The sequence below is a fragment of the Bubalus bubalis genome, chromosome 5 (assembly GCF_019923935.1).
Source record: "Bubalus bubalis isolate 160015118507 breed Murrah chromosome 5, NDDB_SH_1, whole genome shotgun sequence".
Taxonomy (NCBI): Eukaryota; Metazoa; Chordata; class Mammalia; order Artiodactyla; family Bovidae; genus Bubalus; species Bubalus bubalis.
Genome location: NC_059161.1, coordinates 36,788,461 through 36,804,609, shown reverse-complemented (window position 1 = coordinate 36,804,609; position 16,149 = coordinate 36,788,461). Strand labels below are relative to the sequence as shown.

Here is a 16,149-nt window from a genome sequence, read left to right as displayed (position 1 = left end):
GGGAGCACAGAGTCTTAGCCACAGACTGCCAGGGAAGTCCACAAAATGACCACTAATCATTGCTGCAGCACTGTGATCAAAAACTCAGATTCTGGAACCAACTGAGACCTTGAACAATTATTTAACTTCTCTGTACCTTAGTTTCCTCATCAGAAATGAGGGTATTCATGGTACCTACACCAGAGGGCTGTTAAAAGGAGAAAATGAGTGACTGCTGAGCAGGTCTTGGACAATGCCTACCACCTATTAAGCACTAAATAAGTGGTAGCAATCATTATGGGACTAGAATGGGTTAGCATACATTATAGTGTATGTTAATAGCAGCAAACACTGAATGCTGGCATGTGCCAAACACTGAGCTAAATACTTCTGTGCATCAGATTTCCCTGAATCCAGACAAGAGTCTTGCAAAGAACCAGTAGAGGGGGGACTTCCCTGGTGGTCCAGTGGCTAAGACTCTGAGCTACCACTGCAGGAGGCCCAGGTTCGACTACTAATCAGTGCACTAGATCCCACACGCTGCAACTAAGAGGTCACACGCTGCAACTAAAAATCCTGCATGCTGCAACGCAGATCGCAGATCGCATGTGCCACAACTACGACCCAGCGCAGCCAAATAAAGAAATATTACAGAAAAAAAACCACCGGTGAAGGAGTACTATCACAGTCCCCCACTTCTAGAGACAGACAAGCTGAGGCTTAGGCAGGTGAAAGTCCTGTGGTGAGAAAGGGGGGGAAGCTGGGCAGGCATCTGGCTCCTTGGCTCCAGAGCTGATGGGCAGGAATTACACACTACGGTCTCCCTGAGGTTAGTCTAACTTCTTGGCTAGTTTTCAGTCTCATCTGAAGCAGCTGACATGCAGGAAAGGCGAGGCCCCAGACCGGTCACTGATGCACCAGAGGGTTTCTTTCTCTGGCCTTCTGCTCAGACTGAGGCTGTAGGGCTGGATATGTTCAATTCTTACTCCCTGGCTCTCCCATTCTCCAAATCCCTGCCAAGGCCAGTGCTTTGAAGGAAAGACAGAAGGAATTGGGAGGAATGTGACATGGCTCTCAGACCTAGGCCAGGGGCCCCAACTGGCTTGGCACAATTATATGGCAGGTGTTCTCCAAATAAAGGGTTAACACAGTCTTCAACAATGAGGCACTGGTCTAGTTATATAGATGGGGAAACTGAGGTTTAAAGAGACAGAAGGAATTCTGAAAATCCCCTCACCCCAACACTATCTGCTGTATCGAAGGACCAGATCTGCCCCCCACTCTGACATCAGACCCCTCCCCTCAATCTGTCCTTTCCTTCTTTCCCCACCTCTCTTGAGATTCATCTCCAACATGGCCTTGGTTAGTGGCCAAACCAAGATGAGGACCCAGCAACAGTATCTGCACCAGAATCTACAAGCACCAGACCTTCCTGTCATGGGAGGTCTAACTGAAGGACCAAGGGGCCACACGTGCGGCACCCCCAGCCTCCTCTTCACTGTCCATTATTGGCACTCATGCCCAAATTTGGACCACGGGGCCATTCAGCTTTCCTTGCCTGCTTTCCGATCCCTATCCCTCACCCGTCAAGCACTTCCTTCTTAACTGGCAAACCGCCCCTGTCTGGAGAGAAGGAAAAGTTGCAAGGTCAGTGCAGGAAAGAGGCAGAGAGAAATCTGAAGCCCAGGCAACAGCCTGGAGAAGGAGAAGCAGCCAGCTGGCAGCCACATCTCGGAGCTCCTGATCGTACACGGGCAGCCAGAGGTCTGGACGGGCCTGTTGTGGCAGGCGAGGGAGCTCCGAGGGCCAGCACTGCTATGCCCACCCCAGGAGACGGCAGAAAACCTGAGCCGACCCCCGGGCCTCCATTTAACCCTGTTCTGACTCTGAAGTCTGCTGCAGTCTTCTCTGCCCAGCCCTCTCCAGGCTCCCAGAGCTCAGGTTAGATGCCCTCATCTCTTGCTTACGTCCCCAGCCTCCTTTAAATGAATACACATCAGAAATATCAGTTATTGCAACACGGCTGCTTACTCTGTGGTTGCTAACCAACCAGGGAGCAACTCTTTCCTAAACGAGTCAGGAGGGGAGCAGTCCTGAATGTTTGGTTTTCTTATTACCATGTCTTTTAACCTTAACAGTGTTTCTCAAACTTCAGTGTGCTTATGAATCTCTTGGAGAACTCTATCAAAAATGCAGACTCTAGGGCAGAGAGCCTGGAGATGGGGCCTAAGGTGCCAAGAGCCCACCGTGAGAAGCAGGGTCTGGAATGCTGAGTGGTGAAGCCGAGTCAGGGCCAGTGTCAGAGGGGAGCATCAGGTTTGATTTGGCTGCAGGGTTGTTCAAAATGCATGTGTGTTATGTGTGTTAAGTTGCTTCCATCATGTCTGACTCTTTGCAACCCCATGGACTGTAGCCTGCTGCTCCTCTGTCCATGGGACTCTCCAGGCAAGAATACTGGAGTGGGCTGCCATGCCCTCCTCCAGGGCATCTTCCCTGACCCAGGAATCAAACCCGGGTCTCTGGCACTGCAGGCAGATTCTCCAGGAAAGTCCCCTCAAAACACACATTTCTGCCTCCTACTGCCTTCACCAGGGCAGTGAACCTCTGACCCCAGTGGGCCCAGGGCAGGTGCACACATGCTCATTTCAAAGCCACCTTGAATGTTGGCGATGGACACATCCCCCTGCAAAACCTGGTTACTAATGACCTCGAGACTAATAATACCTGACATCTACCTAGCAGTCAGTGTGTACCAGATGATGTAAATGCACGTTCTCAACCTTCCCTCCACACAGCGCTGGGAAGGAGTCCTGCAAGGATCCCATTTCACAGATGAGCAGACAGCAAGCCAAGTCCACTGTCCAGTTCCAGAGCCCGAGGCCCCAGGTGCTGTGTGACATGGCTCCCCAAGTTGAATGGAGGAAAGTGCCCTTTGGGTCAGAGGACCTGGGCTTAAGGCCATGTCTGAGCTTTGTGTGGTCCAATCAAGTCACCTCATCAGTCCTCACCTATCAAAGGGGCTAACACCCCCCAAACTAAATGGAGGTTTGCGAAGACTAGCTGAGATGATACCAGTGACAAAAACCCTACACAAATGCGAAATTAGGGACTTCCCTGGTGATCCAGTGGCTAAGACTCCTTGCTTTCAAAGCAGGGGGCCTGGGTTAGATCCCTGATCAGGGAACTAGATCCCACATGTCACAACTAAGACCCAGTGCCTGTGTGCGTGCTCAGTCATTTCAGTCTTGTCCGGCTCTGTGTGACCCCATGGACTGTAGCTTGCCAGCTCCTCTGTCCATGGAATTCTCTAAGCAAGAATACTGGAGTAGGTTGCCATACCCTTCTCCAGAAGACCCAGCAAGCCAAATGTATATATATATATATATTGGTTTCCCAGGTGGCGCAGTGGTTAAGAATCCAACTGCCAATGAAAGAGACCCAAGTTTGATCCCTGGGTAGGGAACATTTTCTGGAGGAGGAAATGGCAACCGACCCCAGTATTCTTGCCTGGGAAATCTCATGGACAGAGGAACCTGGTGGGCTACAGTCCATGGGGTTTCAAAGAGTCAGACATGACCGAGCACATACACACTGCATGCATACACATACACACACACAAACCCAACAAAACAAAAAGCAAATGCTAAGTTAATTAATGTGCAGTGCCCCCTGCCCCTGCCCAGCATGGCATCAGGTTGCTGCAGCTGCCAGGAAAACCTGTGCTGCCCCCTCCTCTCGGGAGCTCCAGAGCCCAGCCCTGCAGACAGTACAGGACACGCCCAGACGTCTATGTAACACCCCCAATTGCCCTTACACCCTGAGAAGGAGGGTATACAGGTATACAGATGTCCTCTCTGTTGCCCTGACAGAGGAATAAACAGGCTCCGAGAAGTCCAATTACATCAAAGTCAAGACCATGCTCCCAGCCCCTGGAGAAGAGGTAACAGGGATCAAGGCTCCACGGCCACCTGTGGCCTAAACCGCTCTCGGGCTGTAAGCCTCTCCTTCTGAAGGATTTTCTGAAAACCTTTCTCCTGCTTCCTTGCCTCCTCTGAGAGAAATGGGCTAAGAAATACTCTCCTAAGATTACATACTTGAACTTGGCCAAAAAACACGGAAGTAGCATTCCAACGCCCAATCCTACTATGAACTGCATCTGTTTAATTAATAAATAAGAAAACCATGAGTGCAATGTATGAGCCACTCCAGGACAGGAGGACAGTGTATTCAACTGTGGACTGGAACACGTGGTGATTAGTACACAGAAGAATCTAAAAGAATCTAAACACCTTGTAACCTTGAACTTGCATGTTCCTTGCTGGGAACTGCAGTTTCCCCACCTGTGAAGAGAGGCAGCTAGAGGAGCTCGACAGCACTTTCCTCCCAGCAAACTGTTTTCCAAGGAAAGGAGATAACCTCTCTATTACATGGGAGATGGCCATCACCTTTATGAAGGCAGTTTAGGCCAGGAAATATAAGACTAAAGTAGGAAGCATGGAACTGATAACTGAGAGTAACTCAGAAGTTAGAAGACCAAGCTCCCTGAGGCTCTAACTTCAGTGTGTGGAGGATGTGATCTCATTTACAATTATTATTCCAAATACTTGCCAGCAGCATGCACATTCGTGCATGCTAAGTCACTTCAGTTGTGTCCAGCTCTTTTTGACCCTATGGACCAGACCCTGCCAGGCTCCTCTGCCCATGGAATTCTCCAGGCCTGGGTTGTCATGCCCTCCTCCAGGGGAATCTTCCCAACCCAGGGATCGAACCCACGTCTCTTACGTCTCCTACTTTAAGCAGGCGAGTTCTTTATCACTCGCTCCCACCTTGCTACAAAGTGAGGTGTGGCAGAGGCTTCTTCCAGGGTGTGACAGGCTCATCCAAGAGTTGGGACTGGCCGGCCCACGTCCAAAGTCCAGGGCACCTCTCGCTGCCCCCAGCTCCAGGGTGAGGGGTTCCTACTGGGCCTCCTGGGAGACTCACCTTTTAAAGTGCGGCTCTGCTAACATCCCCAAAGCTGCGAGCACGGACGTGGCCAGCCAGAGGGTATGGGCCAGAAGCAGGGTTCCCAAGCAAGAGAGGCAGACGTGGGGCACACCCAGGACCAATCTCAGCACAGCCCTGGCCTGGGCGGGCACTTGGATGGCAGAGCCGGTTCTGGGAAACCACGGGAGGAAGCAGCTCTGACCCTGTGGCCCCAGCAGGCAAGGGGCGGGAGAAAGGAGCCGGGAGGTGGACGCCAGCAGCTGTTGGCACTCTGTCCCTTCCCTGGTGCTACATCCACACTTTTGACCTCTGCCTTCTATTTCCAGGCAGGGGGAAGAGGAATTTTCTTCAAATCACAACTCATGAGCTTGGTATTTTTTACAAGAGCGTGTGGGAGTGAAACAAAAGTTCAAAGTGAAGAGGAGTTTTTGCTGAAGTACGAAGGGATGTGCTGGTCCCTTCTCCACTCGCCAGCCCCAGTGTGCTTCCCACACTCCCCTCTGTGCTCTGGGCCTTCTGCACAGACACCCCCATGTGGAGGCGAGTCAAACCTGTCATCGTCAACTGTGACCTGGGGCTAGACAGGGGACAGAACCCCAAGATCTCTGAGACCATTTCCCCCACTAAACACATAGAATCCTTATTATCATCACCTCGGGGGTCAATATTTGGTCCCAACAATTCAAATGGTGTGTGAGAGCCATCACATATCTGCATGAGAGATTCAATTCCTAAATTTTCAGGAATTTGTCAAGTCAGTTGTTAAACACGGCCCCTATTAAAACCGAATTACACGAATTTAGAATCAAATAAGCTATATTAAAAAACAAAGATATTAAACACTCAATACTCCCTAATTGATTTACTTCATATTACTATTATCTCTGCTCTTGACATTATTTAACCTATTGTATCTGTCATTGTTCAGTCACAAAGTCGTGTCCAACTCTTTGCGACCCTATGGACTGCAGCACACCAGGCTCTTCCGTCCTCCACTCTCTCTCGTAGTTTGCTCAAATTCATGTCCATTGCGTCAGTGACGCTATCTAACCATCTCATCCTCTGCTGCCCCCTTCTTCCTTTGCCTTCAATCTTTCCCAGCATCAGGGTCTTTTCCAAAGAGTCAGCTCTTCGCATCAGGTAGCCAAAGTATTGGAGCTTAAGCATCAGTCCTTCCAATGCATATTCAGGGTTGGTTTCCTTTAGGACTGACTGGTATCCATAAGGTGAGGATATTCTGTAATGGTGTGCTTGAAACTGGCTGGCGTGGGGACAGTTATTTATGCAGCAGGTGTTGGCAAATGCTATCAAGCTGGCTCCCGGCCACCAACCGCCATCCCTTCCAGAGGTTGTTAAACATTTACCAATACACAACTGCCTGTACACCAGGCTGCTATTTCCAGTCTGGACTTTCTCCCCCTAAACTCCCGTCTCACACAGTCAACTGTGACTGTGACCAACTGCTGGATGTCTACAAGATGTACCACGTTCAAAACAAATTGACTTATCTCCCAAATGCTCCAAACGCAGGTCGCCCATCCTCAGTAAATGGCAACTCCCCCCCTTCCAGGGGCTCAGGCCAGAGATCTTGGGGCATTCGATCTGACAGCAAATCCTATGGTTTCTATCACCAACATTTACCTAGAATACAGCTACTCACCATTCTCACCGCCTTCCATCTCTCCACTCTGGTCCTAGCCGCCATCACCTTTGTGTGAAGCCACCTCCCTGGCCTCTCATTTCTATCTTTGCCTGAACCCTGGAGTCGGAGTGCTCTGTTTACAGCATCGGTCAGATCCCGTCCTTCTGTTCAGTGGCCGGCAGGGTCTACACACTCTGGCCTTCCATCTCTTACCTCTTTGATCTTTTCTCCTACACTCTGTCCCTCTCTGGGCTCCAGCCACCCATCCTCCTGCCCCAGGGCCCTTGTACTTGCTGTTCTTGCTGCCTGACCTACTTTTCCCTGCACATGTCCACGTGGCTCACTCCCTCACTAATTTCAATTCTTTACTGAAATGTCACCTCAATGAGGCTTTCTCAGCTGACTCTGTGTAAAACTGTAAACCTGCAACCCTCATCTCATCTCCTGCTTTATGTCTCCCCATAGTACATACCTACATATGATAAGCAGATTTATTTTGTTTATCATCTATCACCCCTCCCCTCAAGATGCTATAAGTAAGTCCCTATGAGGACATGGGTTTTTCTGTTTTGTTCACTGCCTATCTCCAGTATCCAAAACAAGGCCTGGGGCTTCCCTAGTGGGACAGTGGATAGGAATCTGCCTGCCAAAGCAGGTGACACAGGGTTCCATCTCTGGTCTGGGAAGATTCCACATGCCCGCAGGCAACTAAGCCTGTGCTCCACAACTCCTGGGCCCTCTCTCTCTAGAGCTCGTGCTCGGCAACAACAGAAGGCCCTCGCCCAGCACTGAAGACACAGCACAGCCAAAATCAATCAGTTAATTAATTTTTAAAAAAAGCGGGGCCTGGCCCACAGAAGGTACGCAATAAACATTTGCTGAATGAACAAATAAACCCCACTTGCCGACTCTGTATGGGCGGCCTGTGTGGATGATGAATCTCTAATGGCGACTTCAAGCACTGTGACCCAGCACACATTAGCGGCAGCTCACTATCTAAAATGATACTATGAATAATAAAAGAGATATTTATAGAGCACTTAACTAACTGCAAAATACTGGGCTAAGAGCTTCACATGAGTCACATCATTTAATTCTTGCCACAGCTTATGAGGTAGGTGGCTTCCCAGGTGGTGCAGTGGTAAAGAATCCACCTCCCAATGCAGGAGACACAGGAGATGCGGGTTCGATTCCTGGGTTGGGAAGATTCCCTGGAGAAGGAAACAGCAACCCACTCCAGTATTCTTGCCTGGAAAATTCCATAGACAGAGGAGCCTGATGGACTACAGTCCACAAACAAGGTCGCCACGAGTTGGACGTGACTGAGCACAGCGCAGCATGTGATGGGCACTGTCACTATACCAGTTTCTAGAGTGAGAAGAGAGGAAACTAAGGGGCACAGAGATAAAAGAGCTCACTGAGGGTCAGGCGGCTTACAGGCGACAGCACTTGAATATAGGCAGTCTGCTTCTGGCACCTTCCCACCTACCTCTAAAACGTGTGACATGCAGTAGGAAACAGCAACCCACTCCAGCTGTCTTGCCTGGAAAATTCTACAGACAGAGGAGCCTGGCAAGCTACAGTCGATGGAGTCAAAAAGAGTCAGACACGACTGAACACAAACGAACAAGGGCCCACCCTAAATCCAGGGTGATCTCATCTCAACATCCACAATTACATGTGCAAAGATCATTTTTCCAAATCAAGTCACCTTTGCAGGTTCTGGGGTTATAAACTGGGCACACCTTTGGGGGCCACTATTAAACCTGCTGCAATGTGGTAAGAAAAAAAAATGTGTGACTACAACCCCAAATGACAAATTTAAAACACTGTTTTAGAGGAACTTCCATGGTGGAGTGGCTAAGACTCCACAGTACCAATGCAGGGAGCCCAGGTTCCACCCCTGGAAGGAAAACTAGATCCCACATGCTGCAACGAAGAGTTCGGAGGCTGCGATGAAGACTGAAGATCCTGCGAGCCACAGCTAAGACCCAGTGTAGTCAAATAAATACATAAATACACATTTTCCAAAAAGACTAAAAAAACAAAACAATAACAACGCTGTTTTAGTGGACACAGATTCTGCTCCCTTCCAAGACTGGAATTACAGTGGTCTAAATGCTCCCATAAGCGACCCAAGCTGGTCAGCAGCTCTGCTTCCTGAGGTCAGGTTGCCCTGACAATGAACTGCTGTAAATGGCCTTGGCCTCCGACGTCCACTCTAACAGTGATTCACTCACCTTACTTCTGACATCATGTGAATGAGTGAAGTCGCTCAGTCGTGTCCGACTCTTTGTGACCCCATGGACTGTAGCCTACCAGGCTCCTCCCTCCATGGGATTCTCCAGGCAAGAATACTGGAGTGGGTTGCCATTTCCTTCTCCAGGGGATCTTCCCGACCCAGGGATTGAACCCGGGCCTCCCGCATTCCAGGCAGACGCATTGTATTTAAGGCTGAGTTGCTTTGTTAAAACCTGAAAGGCCCTTATTGGGGGAGGAGGGAGACGCTAGTTTCTGGGATCTTAGCTATTTGGTAGCTGTGTGACCTTATATAAGTTATTTAACTTCTTCCAACCTCAACTACAGATTATACTTAGGCCAAAGGAACTAAAGCATGGCAAAGCCTGATTGCCATCCACAGGTGGAACACTTGTGCTGCTAGATATCTGTCTCATTTCAGATTGTGGCCGTGTCTGTGTCATGGGAGACTTCTGCAGAGGTGTCCTGGCGCCATGGCCCCCTTCCCCAAGTCACATGAGAGGCATGGGAGAAGAGAAACTAAAGGCAAAGTAGAAAAGGAAAGATATACCTATCTGAATGCAGAGTTCCAAAGAATAGCAAGGAGAAATAAGAAAGCCGTCCTCAGTAATCAATGCAAAAAAAACAGAGGAAAACAACACAATGGGAAAGACTAGAGATCTCTTCAAGAAAATTAGAGACACCAAGGAAACATTTCATGCAAAGATGGGTACAATAAACGACAGAAACAGTATGGACCTAACAGAAGCAGAAGATATTAAGAAGAGGTGGCAAGAATACACAGAAGAACTATAAAAAAAGATCTTTATGACCCAGATAACCATGATGGTGTGATCACTCACCATCCAGAGCCAGACATCCTGGAATGTACAGTCAAGTGGGCCTTAGGAAGCATCACTATGAACAAAGCTAGTGGAGGTGATGGAATTCCAGCTGAGCTATTCCAAATCCTAAATGATGATGCTGTGAAAGTGCTGCACTCAATATCCTTGCAAATTTGGGAAATTCAGCAGTGGCCACAGGACTGGAAAAGGTCAGTTTTCATTCCAATCCCAAAGAAAGGCAATGTCAAAGAATGTTCAAGCTACCGCACAATTGCACTCATCTCACATGCTGGCAAAGTAATGCTCAATATTCTCCAAGCCAGGCTTCAACAGTACGTGAACCTAAAACTTCCAGATGTTCAAGTTGGATTTAGAAAAGGCAGAGGAACCAGAGATCACATTGCCAACATCTGCTGGTTCATCAAAAAAGAAAGAGAGTTCCAGAAAAACATCTACTTCTGCTTTAATGACTACACCAAAGCCGTTAACTATGTGGAACACAACAGTGGAAAATTCTGAAAGAGATGGGAATACCAGACCACCTTACCTATCTCCTGAGAAATCTGTATGCAGGTCAAGAAGCAACAGTTAGAAATGGACATGGAACAATGGACTGGTTCCAAATTGGGAAAGGGGTACATCAAGGCTGTATATGGTCACCCTGCTTATTTAACTTATATGCAGAGTACATCACATGAAATGCCAGGCTGGATAAAGCACAAGTTGGAATCAAGATTTCCGGGAGAAGTATCAGTAACCTCAGATATGCAGATGACACCACACTTATGGCAAGAAGCAAAAAGGAACTGAAGAGCCTCTTGATGAAAGTGAAAGAGGAGAGTGAAGAAGCTGGCTTAAAACTCAACATTCAAAAAACTAAGATCATGGCATCCGGTCCCATCATTTCATTGCAAATAGATGAGGAAACCATGGAAAACAGTGACAGACTCTATTTTCTTGGGCTCCAAAATCACTTTAGCCATGAAATTAAAAGATGCTCGTCCCTTGGAAGAAAAGCTATGACCAACCTAGACATCATATTAAAAAGCAGAGACATTACTCTGCCAACAAAGGTCCATCTAGTCAAAGCTATGGTTTTTCCCGTAGTCATGTATGGATGTGCGAGTTGGACCATAAAGAAAGCTGAGCGCCAAAGAATTGATGCTTTTGAACTGTGGTGTTGCAAAAGACTCTTGAGAGTTCCTTGGACTGCAAGGAGATCAAACCAGTCAATCCTAAAGGAAATCAGTCCTGAATATTAATTGGAAGGACTGATGCTGAAGCTGAAGCTCCAATACTCTGGCCACCTGATGTGAAGAACTGACTCACTGGAAAAGGCCCTGATGCTGGGAAAGACTGAAGGCAGGAGGAAAAGGGGACGACAGAAGATGAGACAGCTGGATGGTATCACCAACTCGATGGACAGGAGTTTGAGCAAGCTCCGGGAGTTGGTGATGGACAAAGAAGCCTGGCGTGCTGTAGCCCATGGGATTGCAGAGTTGGACACAACTAACCAACCAACCTCAACCACGGAGTGGGAAAACAAGTCAATAAGAAGCACAAAAGGAGACAATCCATACAAAGCACCTGGCACAATGCTTGGCATATAGTAAGTGTCCAAAAACTGTTAGCCACTATCATTATTAAACCAAGAGCATCATGAATAAAGTGGCGTTTCTTGCTTGTCTCTTGGAACTGCTGGGAAACCAACTGACTTTGCACAGCAGGAAAAAATGCCAAGGAACAGCTCACTGACAACTTCAGGACCTTCCAGTCATACTGATGAAAAATCAAAGGGCTACAGAGCTGAGAGGGCTTCCCAGGTGGCTCAGCAGTAGAGAATCGGCCTGCCAATGCAGGAGACGCAGGTTCAATCCCTGGGTCAGGAAGATCCCCGGGAGAAGGAAATGGCAACCCACTCCAGTATTCTTGCCTAGGAAATCCCATGGACAGAGGAGCCTGGTGGACTACAGTCCACGGGGTCACAATAAGTTGGACATGACTTAGCAACTAAACAGCAACAGCAGCATAAACCTGAGATGGTTAAAAAAGTCTCTACCCCAGCCCATAAGGGGTTTATAATCCAGGCCAAAGAATACAGCAGTAGAGTAATCCTCTAACTCTGCAGCCCTGGGACTTTCACTAACTATTCAGGGCCTTTTCTCCAGCTGCAAGATGGGGAGCATTCACCTCGTTTTAATGTCTGGCCAAAAGAAAAAAAACCCAGATGGTGGCTGTGAAAATACTTTGGGAGGTAAAGGTGGTAAGGTCTCCTAGACAAAGAGCCACCAAGCTCCCATTTCAGGGCAACAGAAAGCAAAACCAGACTTCCTGCTCTGCCTGTGGGTTAGGGACTGGCAGAATCCATGGTGAAATCTGGCAACAAGCAATGACATTTTGCCTTGTTCAAATTCCATCAATAAAATGAGAAGTGGGTAGGGACTTTGCTGGTGGCCCAGTGGCTAAGACTCTACTCTCCCAATGCAGAAGGCCACGGTTCCATTTCTGGTCAGGGAACTAGATCCCACATGCCATGACTAAAGATCTAGCATGCTTCAACTAAGACCTGATGCAGTCAAATAAATATTTTTTTAAGAAAATGAGAAGTGGATTGGCCACAGATGACCAAAGGTGCCTCTTGGTTTCCCTTCGCCCAGATTTGACAGTTTCCCCTTTAAAGGGCCTAAAACCATCCCACAAGCCTAAAACCATCCCACAATAGTAAATTTTATTAGTCTTCGAATAAAATAACTTGAATGCCTGCCTGGAGTGTTTATCTGCTGAGCAGCTATGTACCTCAAAGAAAGGGTTACATAAAAAAACATTGCCTAAAAGTGAGCTCTGTTCATGCCAAACACTGAGCATTTTCCTCTCAGGTCCTCCTAAAACTTGCCAGAAGATTAGCCTCCTAAACTCAAACACTCTATCCATCACTATAACTCGTATGTACTAACTAATGTGTCTTCACTCTTTTGTGACCCCATGGACAGTAGCCCACCAAGTTCCTCTGTCCATGGGACTTCCTAGGCAAGAATACTGGAGTGGGTTGCCATTTCCACCTTCAGGGGATCTTCCCCACCCAAGGATCAAACCCTGTGTCTCCTGCATTAGCAGGCATCCGCCACTGAGCCACCTGGGAAGCCCCGATTAGTGTACAACATAGTTTAAAATACAACCAGTCTTTGAAGGTTTCCCGCTTTGACTACCTTTCAGGAGCCACAGGCCTGCCTGGGGGACAGTGGGGTGGGTGGGCAAGGAATTTCAGGTTATGACTTCTCCAGAAGTTCTCACTTCCGTTTAAACACTCAAGTTTGACTCACTGATTTTCAAAGACCCAGACAGGTCTGCTTCTGGAAAACCATTCATTGGATGGAGGTATTTGAAACGCTGATGGAAACCTAGGCTCTAGTGCCAAAGATTAAGCAGATCCCCAAGGGAAGTGGGAGTGGGGGTGGGGGCCTCCAATTCCTCCTCTCACTGAACTGAATTCCAGAAAGTCCAGGAAAAGGAGACGCCGCTGGCCCCTCCGGACCAGCCTCGACGGGGCCTGGCTGCCTCCAGCCAACCCGCCACCACGCAGCACTGCCGCGCCAAGGCATCTGCAGAGCAGGAAGTGAATAATTTATTTTGCGGAAGGAACGCGGGGAAGGAAATTGGGGCGGGTGGGTGGTGGCTGGGGTGACTCTTCCAATCAAACGCCCGAGGATTTTACAGCGACGCGGGGCTGGCCTCCGGGGCCTGCGGGTTCGCAGGGGCGCGAGCGCGCAGCCGCCACCCGGCTGCAAAAGACTCCTCCTGCGGCCCAAGAAGCCGGAGAGAAAGCGGGGGAGGCAGCTTACTTCATCACGCCCGTCAGAGCCGACCGCTTCTCCGGGAAACGTCGGGGGCGGCGCGTGCCGTGCGGTGCTGCTGGCCGGGCTCAGGCCAGGTCGGGGCCCGGCGCATTCTCTTCCGTCAGCGCGGCCAGCCCCGACAGGTGCGCGTCACGCGGCCCCGCGCCTAACGCGCGCTCGGGTTTCGCCAGCGACGCCGGGAGCGACGAGCGGGGAGGGGGCGGGTGGTGAGGTCGAGTCCGGCCCGACCGCCCGGTCCCGGCCCAACCCGACACGCGTCAGTGTCCGGAGGCGCGGCTGACCCTCTGGGCCTGGGCGTCAAACCCCCGCGGCCTCGGCGCGCGCGCAGTGGGGCCCCGGCCCTGGGTCGCGCGCGCGCAGTAGGGCCAGGCCAGGGGCGCGCGCAGTGGCCCCCCCACCCCCCACCCCGGGCCTAGGACGCGCGCGCGCGCGCGCAGCAGGACCGGGCGAGGGGCGCGCGCGATGGGGCTGAGCAGGAGCTGGCGGCGGAGGCGGAGGCGCAGGCGAGACCACGCCCCCTAGCTCGGGTCGCTAGGGGTTGGCGGGCGGGCCCCTCTCAAATGTTTCCCTGGTTCGCGTGGATGGGCTTGTCTTAAGAGCGAAGTGAGCGGGCCTTTTTCTGCGTCTCTGGGATCTCTTGTGCGTCGTAGGGGCCGGGCCGCCTTCCTGGACACGGGAGGGCCGAGGGAAGTCGTTGTGTTGTGGAGCCGAGTTGCTGGCTCCTCGTCAGATTCTGGCACAAGCCGTGGGACCTGGAACTGATCACTTGACTTCCCTAGGCCTCGCATTTCTCCATCTGTAGAAGGAGCGGCGTGGTGCCCCCAATTTTTTTTTTTTTTTTTTGCCCCCAATTTTTAATCTCCAGAAGAAGTGATTTAGGGGTGGGAGAACAGGCTATGGCCGTGTCTCCACCAGACAACTTCAAATCTCTGTCTACGCTCGTGTGACCTTGAAGACACTGCGTGCTGCGTGCTAAGTCACTTCAGTTCAGTTCAGTTCAGTTCAGTCGCTCGGTCGTGTCCGACTCTGCGACCCAGTGAACCGCAGCATGCCAGGCCTCCCTGTCCATCACCAGCTCCCGGAGTTCACTCAAACTCATGTGCATCGAGTCGATGATGCCATCCAGCCATCTCATCCTCTGTCCTCCCCTTCTCCTCCTGCCCCCAATCCCTCCCAGCATCAGAGTCTTTTCCAATGAGTCAACTCTTCGCATGAGGTGGCCAAAGTACTGGAGTTTCAGCTTTAGCATCAGTCCTTCCAAAGAACACCCAGGACTGATCTCCTTTAGAATGGACTGGTTGGATCTCTTTGCAGTCCAAGGGACTCTCAAGATTCTTCTCCAACACCACAGTTCAAAAGCATCAATTCTTCAGTGCTCAGCTTTCTTCACAGTCCAACTTTCACATCTGTACATGACCACTGGAAAAACCATAGCCTTGACTAGACGGACCTTTGTTGGCAAAGTAATGTCTCTGCTTTTGAATATGCCATCTAGGTTGATCATAACTTTCCTTCCAAGGAGTAAGCGTCTTTTAATTTCATGGCTGCAGTCACCATCTGCAGTGATTTTGGAGCCCCCCAGAATAAAGTCTGACACTGTTTCCACTGTTTCCCCTGTTTCCCCATCTATTTCCCATGAAGTGATGGGACCAGATGCCATGATCTTCATTTTCTGAATGTTGAGCTTTAAGCCAACTTTTTCACTCTCCTCTTTAACTTTCTTCAAGAGGCTTTTGAGTTCCTCTTCACTTTCTGCCATAAGGGTGGTGTCATCTGCATATCTGAGGTTATTGATATTTCTCTCAGCAATCTTGATTCCAGCTTGTGCTTCTTCCAGCCCAGCGTTTCTCATGATGTACTCTGCATATAAGTTAAATAAGCTGGGTGACAATATACAGCCTTGAAGTCACTTCAGTCATGTCCAACTCTTTGCGAACCTATAGACTGTAGCCCACTAGGCTCCTCTGTCCATGGGATTCTCCAGGCAAGAATGGACTGGCAACCCTGGAGTGGGTTGCCATGCCTGCCTCCAGGGGATCTTCTTGACCCAGGAATCGAACCCGTGTCTTTTGCAGCTTCTGCATTTCAGGCGGATTCTTTACTGCTAAGCCATCCACCTGTGATAAGTGCTCAGCAAGTGGTAGCTTGCACCTCTGGGGCTTTATTAGCAAGACAGTGGATGGGAAGAAGACCTTATCTGGAGGATGATGGAGTGATGATAAAGGAGATGACCGGTGAGCTGCCTCTCAGCACTCAGTGGATGGTATGCCAGTCCTTTGCCCCATTCTTCCCCATGATCGCATGGTGCCTACCCTCACCCTCACCTTGGTGATCACTTTTCTCCCAGCTCTACACTGCTGCTAGTGCCCCCAGTGGGGCGATGGCCATCAGAAAAGCAGCTGCTTCTTCCTACTTCTCAGCTGACCCTGGGTGACCTTGAGTTAATGCACGACCACCCAGGACCACCTCCCAGACATAGCTCCCCCATCCCATACCCATTCCTGAGCATCTTAGCTCTTTCCCTTCTTCAGACCCACCTTTCTTCCATCCCAGACACAGGAGATTACTTGGTCACCTATGCTAAGGAGTGTGGGACCACCCAAGA

General features: G+C 49.9%; 1 protein-coding gene across 3 annotated transcripts in view; it reads right to left on the bottom strand.

Annotated features, from left to right (window-relative positions):
• Nucleotides 1–13,936, bottom strand: part of H6PD (hexose-6-phosphate dehydrogenase/glucose 1-dehydrogenase) — a 39,388-nt gene extending 25,452 nt beyond the window's left edge. For 2 of the 3 annotated variants that reach the window (XM_025285845.3, XR_006641085.1), the window contains exon 1: nt 4,963–5,129. In XM_025285845.3, the coding sequence (XP_025141630.2) occupies nt 4,963–4,988 (26 nt within the window). In that variant the 5' untranslated portion in view covers nt 4,989–5,129. Of the gene's footprint in view, nt 1–4,962; nt 5,130–13,529 lie in introns of those variants that run through there. The other variant, XM_044942964.2, reaches the window with a different exon arrangement.
• Between the last annotated feature and the right edge of the window lie 2,213 nt (nt 13,937–16,149).